Source organism: Borostomias antarcticus (genome assembly GCF_949987555.1).
Source record: "Borostomias antarcticus genome assembly, chromosome: 12".
NCBI lineage: Eukaryota > Metazoa > Chordata > Actinopteri > Stomiiformes > Stomiidae > Borostomias > Borostomias antarcticus.
Window position 1 is genome coordinate 22,554,775 of NC_140245.1, and position 9,279 is coordinate 22,564,053.

At 52.5% G+C, this 9,279-nt stretch overlaps 1 protein-coding gene across 1 annotated transcript in view; it reads right to left on the bottom strand.

The window, feature by feature from the left end:
* Positions 1-5,041, bottom strand: part of nhej1 (nonhomologous end-joining factor 1) — an 11,943-nt gene extending 6,902 nt beyond the window's left edge. Inside the window, exons 1-6 of the mRNA XM_084446732.1 lie at positions 4,992-5,041; positions 4,528-4,653; positions 4,151-4,358; positions 3,803-4,045; positions 2,427-2,565; positions 2,225-2,283 (exon numbers count right to left, since the gene is read on the bottom strand). Of these exons, the coding sequence (XP_084302858.1) occupies positions 2,225-2,283; positions 2,427-2,565; positions 3,803-4,045; positions 4,151-4,333 (624 nt within the window). The 5' untranslated portion in view covers positions 4,334-4,358; positions 4,528-4,653; positions 4,992-5,041. The remainder of the gene's footprint in view (positions 1-2,224; positions 2,284-2,426; positions 2,566-3,802; positions 4,046-4,150; positions 4,359-4,527; positions 4,654-4,991) is intronic.
* Between the last annotated feature and the right edge of the window lie 4,238 nt (positions 5,042-9,279).

A 9,279-nucleotide genomic window follows, 5' to 3' on the forward strand; every position in this document is an offset into this window, starting at 1 on the left:
AGGAGTGCAGAAGGGCGGGGACGAGGGACAAACAGAGCCAGAGGCAAACAGAAAAAAAGGAGAGGACCCCCCCGCCTCCGCTCTCCCTCCCCCCATCCTTTCATTTTCAGGAAAATCATCCTCTAAAAATACCCGCGCTGCGCTTTGATGGCCGGGCTCGTCGCAAACGTATTTGCCCGCAGATAAAAGGCATGTTTCAGGCCAGCGTCGGCGTTGAAAGGCGGGGCCGTGTTTGCGGAGGTGAGAGGAGGTGAAGGGGCCATTATCTAGGAGGCCTGACCAATCACTGACCCAGGAGTTCCAAGTATAGCTCTGAGACGAGCAGAGGGGGCCGCCAGCCTCTCTTAGGAGGCCGCCAGCCTCTCTTAGGAGGCCGCCAGCCTCACTTACAGGAAAGATGAGTAGTGAGACACAGACGGAAAGAGGGAGAGACAAACAGAGACTCCTTCAAGAGGAGACGCGCTCTGCTATAGGTAAATACTACACACACACGGCACAGACCCCCGCCCGACTTGTCTGCCCATGAAGAGACCCCAGGAATGGCCTCCTCCCTCGCCCTGGAGAGTGTGTGTGTGTGTGTGTGTGTGCGTGTGTGTCTGTCTGTCTGTGTGATGTTCATTTGACACTACCAGGCGACATTTTTGCCAGACACATTTTATTTCAGTTTGGACTTTGGTCCGAGGCGCCCTGTCGAAGCCGAGTGGAATTTGCCACGGTCAGGAGAAAGAGGGTGTGTGTGTGTGTGGTATGTGTATGTGTGTGTGTATTTGTATGGGGGGTGCTCTTTGATCCCAGAGAAGTTTTCTACAGGCCATGTTCCCTGTTTATGGGCCATCTCATGAGTAGCGTGTCTGCTGGCCACCAGACCACCAGGACGCCAGGCGCACGGCCCGAGGCTACCCCAGGGAAGAGCGCTCGGACCGGGCAGGACGACGGAGGCGCCGTGCCCCTGAGAGGACCGAGGAGGTGGGACACGGGACCCCGTCCTCCTGATTGTTGTCGGAGAACACGGACACACACTCACACCTCGACATTCCTCAGGACACTTTGAAATACTCCAACACACACACGCGCACACACACAAATACAAACACACACAGGTCACAGATGGGGGTCAACAAAGCTATGGCTGAGAAATTCCACATCCTCATACAGTAAACCTGACTCAAACATCGCACACACACACGCACACACACGCGCACACACACACACACGCACACACCGTTTTACCTAAAAACACCAGCTCATAGAACTATATGACACCCGACCAAAATGTCGAAAGCGTCCTTAAATGAAGCGTGAGCTGTAGTCGCTGGGTCACCAGCCCTCTTATTTCTGTGACAGAGGGCATTCCTGAGGTCAGCGCTTCACCACGGCAACCACAACCATTTAACATTCGGGGACGGAGTGGTGAGGAGGGTAAAAACAGGACCGACACCCCTGAGGATGAGAGAGAGAGAGGGAGAGAGAGGGAGAGAGGGAGAGAGGGAGAGAGGGAGAGAGGGAGAGAGACAGAAAGAGAGGGAGAGGGAGAGACAGACAGAGAGACAGAGAGATAGGGAGAGAGAGACAGAGAGAGAGAAAGAGAGGGAAAGAGAGAGAGAGGGAGAGAGAGAGAAGACAGAGAGAGAGAAAGAGAGAGAAAGAAAGAAAGAAAGAGAGAGAGAGAGAGAGAGAAAGTTATCCCACCCTGCACCCTGCCCTGTAATATCAACCCTGTCGGGCCGGCGGAGTAGAGGAGGTTCAACCCTGTTGACGTCTTCATCTGGAGGGTTTAGTCTGTCTGAACCAGACCCTCACCTGAGACCCTCACCTGTCTGAACCAGACCCTCACCTGAGACCCTCACCTGTCTGAACCAGACCCTCACCTGAGACCCTCACCTGGCTGAACCAGACCCTCACCTGAGACCCTCACCTGTCTGAACCAGACCCTCACCTGGCTGAACCAGACCCTCACCTGAGACCCTCACCTGTCTGAACCAGACCCTCACCTGAGACCCTCACCTGTCTGAACCAGACCCTCACCTGTCTGAACCAGACCCTCACCTGAGACCCTCACCTGTCTGAACCAGACCCTCACCTGGCTGGACCAGACCCTCACCTGTCTGAACCAGACCCTCACCTGAGACCCTCACCTGGCTGAACCAGACCCTCACCTGAGACCCTCACCTGTCTGAACCAGACCCTCACCTGAGACCCTCACCTGTCTGAACCAGACCCTCACCTGGCTGAGGAAGCTCTCTCTGCAGCTCTGCTCCTCGAAGACGTCCGTCTGCAGGCGCTCTGAAAATACAAGGAGACGCGTTCCAATCACAGGAGGAAGAGAGAGGAAATACATGGATACGGTTGTGTTCATATGTGTGTGTGTGTGTCTGTGTGTGTGTGTGTGTGTGTGTGTGAGTGTGTGTTGGTGTGTGTGTGTGTACCTCTGCTCAGCACTGCTCCGTTCTCCCTGTAGTCCTGGATCTCCATGTCCTTCCTGACCAGCAGAGCTCCCAGCTGCTCCACCTGCCTCTGCAGTAGCCTGCTCATCGCTAGCAGGGGGCGCACCAGCTGACCGCACACCTGACGGCAGCATCCACCAATACCACAGAGACAGACATGACCATCCAATACCACAGAGACAGACATGACCATCCAATACCACAGAGACAGACATGACCATCCAATACCACAGAGACAGACATGACCATCGGTCACAACCGAGAGGATAGAACACGCATGAGGATACACATTATCATACAAATATACACATTATCATACATATATATACACACATAAAACAAAGGAGATTAGTAGACAAACTAGACAGATCTAGACAGACAGACTGACAGAAAAGTACTTTGTTTATCTATTTAGTTTGTCTACGGCCCAATCCCAAACCACCCCCTACCGACTCCCACTCCACCACCGAGTGTCCCTCCAAATGAAGTGTCACTCGCAGCTGTGGAGGGCACTCTCATATATAAATGGAAAGCCAAATGTGGGATGGACTCCCCACTCCACCGGAACCGACCGGGACAGGGCCGTCACCATGGCATGTTCAGGTGATTTATGGGAAAAATGTTTAGGATTTATAATACAAATATAAATCACAGAAATTAAATCCATGTATGATGAGAAATGGTCAAAAGTCCAAACGGAAATGTTTTTTCAAATGAACTCTAACTAAATTAATACTATAACACTGTCCCGAGACAAATACATAAATCAATTAATAACTTACTCCTATGCCTCTTTGGCAGCATTCCTTCTTTTGTGAAGAACCATTTGCATATCGCAGCCTAATGGAAAGGAATATATGATGTAGGCTACATTTGACGTAGACCTAGGCCTATTTAGATTTATTTTATGTCGGCTATGAATACAGGCTTTTAAGAGTTTGCTACAAGTCAAGTGATATAGGGATAAAGTGATGTTCTCCTATTTTGAGGCAATTAAATCAGTGTGAGAAAAACAAATGTTTGAGTGCTGTAAAATAATCTGCAATAATTTACAGTGTAGGAAGACGGAACGTTATTTATATGCGGTTTCCTGCAGCATCTCTTTGGCACGTGCACTTCCTGCTTCGGCTATCGGGAGCTTGCACCGATGCAGGCTTGCTATTTAAGGGGTTGACAGCCCACTCGCACTCCAAGCGCACTCCGCGCTAATTGGTTTGGGACGGCCCTTAACATGGCGAAGCTCGGCGTGAACGCGCAAACGGAGGGGGAGTGGATAGGGCGAGGGCTTAGGGGGTGGTTTGAGATTGGGCCTACTTCTCTCCTCTAACATGTGTTCAAAGTGGGTTCCTGGATCGTACCAATGCCAGCGGGGCGGGGGTGCAGCGGAACTCCCAGTGGAAGGGCAGGCCGGCCATCTTGCTCTTCAGCCTCATGTTGACGCCGCTGCCCTGGCGTGTGAGGGAAACGCGCGCCTCTCCGTCAGCGCCCCCCTCCTCCTCCTCCACCCCCCCTTCCGACCGGCCAGTCAGACAGGGCTGCGCCACGTCGCACAGGTGGGAAAAGAAGGCTCGCACCGGGGCACGGAGACGCTTGTTCAGCTCCTGGAGCAACACGGGCAGCGATACAGACTTTGTTACAGACGTTGTTGCGGTGCGTCACAATTCTGACGTTGACGCGCGTTCGGTAGCTACGGTATGGTGTCAGACCTGGGCTCTGTCCTCAATGGCCTGGCTGTCCATCTCCTCTTCCCAAGCGGCGTGGAGGTCGGTCAGCACAATGTGGTAGGCTGTGTCCCCAAACCAGGTCTTGGCGAGGAACTGGGATCCGCTGATACACACGGGGACCCAGGGGCGTCCCAGAAGAACGCCGTCTCTGGCTTCTCTCGCCATACCGTCAGTGAAACAAGCAGCCACACTGGAGGATGAGGGTTCAAATGTGTTCACACGTCTCAAGCATCAACAAGTGGCTTTGAATTCTCTACACGCGATCTCAAAAAGACAGAATGCAGGTTATTCTAATCTTGTTGTTGGAAGACGAACCACACCGACATTCACAACACAGCGGCTCTTCTCTACTTACTCACCTCTAAAGAATGCTCTGAGCCTGGATGCAGATCTGTTAAAACCCTTAACAGACGCCGTCCTCACCGCATAATCACACCCCCTCTCCGCCCAGCCACCACTGACAGCTACTGCGGCTTCTCTCCAACCTGTAATAGGGTTGTTTTCGGGAAAACGTGGTATTTCTCGCCAGTGCCATTACAGTAATATGGTGCGTGTTTGAGAGGTTAATCATACCCATTTAGAAATTGCACACTTTATCTTACTTAGCTAGACATTTAAACAAGCAAGCGAACTCATGCAAGTAGTAAGCTAGTGCTAGCTAGTACCTAGCGTTTGTTGACCATGTGAAAGATCCTGGCACCTTGCCGCTCCGTTTTATTTCATTTGCAGTATATTATCCCACGCTAAATTTAACGTAGCACTCTACTGCAAAGCTATAAATCAAGTGAATTTAGAGAATTAAAAATGTAAGAGACAGACTTACCAAAAAGCTTTGCATGCAAGGGGGCGTTTCCGCCGTCAAAAACATTCCCCGGCTAGGACAAAAGACATACTAATAAGGTTCCGCTTAGAGAAAGCTAGATGCTCCGAGTCAACGATGCAGTAAAAACACGAAAAAACGATAGCTTCCTTTCATTTTTTATTCCTTTGATAGCAACACTCACAGGCAACTTAAGACAAAATAATTATCAACACTTATTGGGCCTACATTTTCCTATAGTGATCTCTGGCTCTGCTGGGCCTCTGGTAGGGGTATGGATGGTGGCGTGTATTCAGGATCCTGGGCCTCTCTTTGCCTGGCTTGCCGGCGCTGCTGGTTCGCCCGGGGGAGGCGCAGTCGGGCCCGGCAGGACCGGTGGAGATGGGGGTGAGGGGGGAGAAGACCAGGCCGCTGCGTAGAGCTGCGACCTCAATCTCAGAGAGGAGGAACCACGGTCCTGACCCACTAGCTGTGCCCGTGAGGCTGTCGGTGCTTAGCCAGGCGGAGAGGGAGGGGGGATGGTTGTTGCTGGCGCTGGATGTGACGAGCCCCGGGTCCGGCAGGCCGGCGCCTCCCTGACCCGGTCCTCGAGGCGGAGGGATGGACCCACCCGTCCAGGGAGGAGCCTCCAGGATCAGGGTCTCCAGGTCCGGAGAGGGCGTGGCTCGGGGGTCGAGAGGCGGGAGAGGAGACCTGGTCAGGGGGCTGGGGCTCGGGGGGTTGGACGGCGGGGGCGGGACCAGCGGGCGGAGGGCGGGGCCGGGCCCGAAGGCGGCGGGCGAACCCGCTGACCTACGCTCCGGTGACCCCACGGGGCCGGGGGCCGTGGTCCGGCTCTCCGTCCACGCTCCGGCCAACTGCGAAGGGGGCACGTCGGGCGCCGGAGGGGGCGTCCTCTCGTCCTCTCTCCGCCCCCCAGAGCTCACCGAGCCACGCCCACTCAATACCTCCACCCCGGGGCTGCTCTGTCCAGCGGTGTCTCTTTGGGTCGGACCCGGCTCCACGGCCCGTCCAGAACCCCCTGTATCGCTCCGCCTCCCGGACGCGCTCTCCCCCCTGGGCTCTTCTGGGCCGGACTGGTCCCGGTGGTGCCGAGCCCGGGGCTGGTACGCCTCCTGCCCCTGGGTCGGCACCGGGGTGGGGTCACCCCGAGGGTCAGAGGTCACCGTCAGAGAGGAGAGCCTCTTGAGGAGGGACGACACCTCCTCCTCCTCTTCCTCCTCCAGGGCAGGGAGAGGGCGAGGGGAGGTGTGGTGGATGGGTACAGAGGTCACGTTGGCCGGTACGGGGGTATGGTGGGTAGGAGGCTGGGCCTGGCCCTCGGACAGAACCTGGGGTACGTGTTTGGGGGGAGCTGGGGGCGCGGCCTGGCCAGGGTGGAAGTCCGGGGGCCGGGGTGAGGGGGCCACACTGCTGGGAGGAGCTAGTTTTTGGGCCACGGCTGATTCAGCCGGTGTGTTTCCCACGGGTACCGTTTGCTGTGCCAAGGTGAGTGCTGCAGCCGATTGGTCAGAGGGCTCAGCCTTGGATGAGGTCACGGCTGAAGACTGGGCAGGGGGCGGGGTCGTCCCACTTCTCTCTGCCACCTCGGTTGGTGGTCGTCGGTCCTGCACCTCATTCTGATTGGCTGAAGATGTGTCCTGACAGGAAACACCAGTGTTAAGAGGACAGGATATTCATCATCCAACAAACAAAGTGTTCGTCGATGAGGCCGTGCATGTCAGTGACCCTACCTTCTGAGAGAGAAGCCTGTTCGTCAGAAGAGCAGACGAAGTTTCACCTGTAACTGAAAACAATGGTTTTTAGTTTTTATTTGACCTTTATTTAACCAGGAAAAGGGGGGTCTCGCCCCCCTACTGGCACTGCTTTGTTTTATGGTCAGTGCCTACCCCAATTAAGGCAGAAACAGTAACATTTTCTTAGTTTCCTCTACTTGCATTTTAGGAGCCCCCAAATCCTGTTTTCCATGGCAATCACTAATATGCAACTGTTATGGGGAGAGAATTCGGCCGACCTGTAGGCGGGGTTTGTGACTTCTGTTTGGCAGATGCAACAGAGCCTCCGAAATTCAGAAGTTCAGGGATCATGGATGCCTTTCTCCTCCATTTAGATAGAACCTGAACAGAAAAGCATACACATCAATCTCATTCTCATAGCACACACACACACACACACACACACACACACACACACACACACACACACACACACAGGATCACACACACACACAGGATCACACACACACAGGATCACACAAGGTGACCTACCTTGAACCTCTTGTTCGTCCTCCAAGGGTTGCTAGTTTGAATCCCCTTCTTCATCACCTGCTTCTCCAGGAACTGGACGGCGTCCTCAGACGACTCGAACGCCTCCATGGTCTCATGCATCTGCATCAGCCTGGCGGTCCAATGTCACACGGAAGACCACTGTGACCACCTGACCTGCACCAGGTGTTGTTGCGAATACTATGTCGCCAATTTCGAAACAGCCTTTCAAAGCCATGAAAACTTTACAGGTATCGAAATAAAATGATATAAATGAAATGTAACCGCAGACACCTTCGACCTATGACCCCAGGAGTGGGCCTTCCACGGCACGTACCTGCCCCTCCTCTCGAGGAGCTCCAGGACGAGCGGAGAGATCGCGGGGCAACTACTGCCCCTGTGGGCGGAGCCTGTGTTCTCTCTGTGCAGCAGCGCTCCGATGAGGTCGACGTAGGGCAGCGGTTTGGGGGTGATCACGTTACTACGGGCGCAGAGAGAGGGAGAGCAGGTGTTAGCATTAGCATGCTAGCTCAGCATTAGCATGCTAGCTAAGCGTGAAAACACAAGGGATCGGAACTTCTGCGCGCGCGACCGTGAGCGCGGGCGTCTCACAAGTGGGAGTCTTTGCGATCTTCTGGAGGAGGACAGCGAAGAAAAAGAGAGCGCTCCACCAACATCTCCATGTTCTTCTTCGGGTGCTTCAACTACAGGCGAAATAGAGGCAAGGTTTTTATCATCGCTACCACCGTCATAATCACCATCAATCTCATCATCATCACATCCATCCTTCTCCCTCACTCATTTCAATATTTGACCTTTGACCCCCTCTGACCTGATGGGAGTAGCCGTAACCCAGGGAACCATACGTGATTACCATCTCCGTGTCAACCTTACAGACTGTCTGTAACAGTAGATCAAGAACACAGCATAGGAATCTACACAACAACAAACACGTTCAGATCTGTCTGTGTCTAATCCAGTCTTTACCTGGCGTTTGAGCCTCAATTCCACCTGGTGGGACACCGTTGTTCTCTTAGGGGGGAACATAAATCAAGCTTTGAATTCTTTGACAAAAGATGCAGCAGGCTTTTAAGATGAATCATTTCACTATTATGTGATAGAAAATCTGACAGAATAGTGCATTTGTGACTGAGGGATGTTGAGTGTCGGGCCATGGAGAACTCACATTGAAGATGTCCAACAGTTTGACGTAGGTCTTGCCGATGAGTTTGGGGACTCCGGTTCCCTGCTCAAAGAAGATGAGCTCCATAGCCAGCCGGTTGGACTCACAGATCCCCAGGGAATGATCAACGTTCTTGGGAATCTGACCAACCAGAATTATAATTAAAACAAGGCAAGGCAAGTTTAGTTGTAGCACATTTCAGCAACAAGGCAATTCAAAGTGCTTTACATGAGACATTAAAAGCATCAAGACAAAGTGCAATAAAGACATAAAAGGTCATATAAAACAAAACGCAAAAAAAGGACATTTAAAACAAAGTGCAGGAAAAATAAAATACAGGAATAAAAGTTACAGAGCAGTGTATGAATGAATAATTATTTGATTTAATAAAAAGCAGCGGCATAAAGAAAAGTCTTCAGTCTTGATTTAAAAGAACTGAGAGTTGCAGCAGACCTGCAGTTTTCTGGGGGACTGGACTGTGGCTAGATGATGTCTGCTGGCTTATGTATTGTAATGTAACATTGATTATACACAGTGTGCACAATGTGGCACAAAGCCAGAAAGAAATGACATATGCCTACATAACAAGTAAATCCCTTGGATTGAGAAACAACTTGAAAAATACATCCTATATATAGGCCCATATATGTATGGTATGACGTGGCTCTTGGGCACAGTACCCGTATGGAGAAGTACTTCCACTCATTGAAGCAGATAGGAAACTTGGAGTGTCCGGCCTTGGGGTCGTTGTAAGAGTAGAGCTTAGTACATTTCACCTTCCCCCCTAAAGTCAACCTCAGGAAGCCTTGGGTGCCTTTCTTTATGGTAGCTGAGGACAGAAATG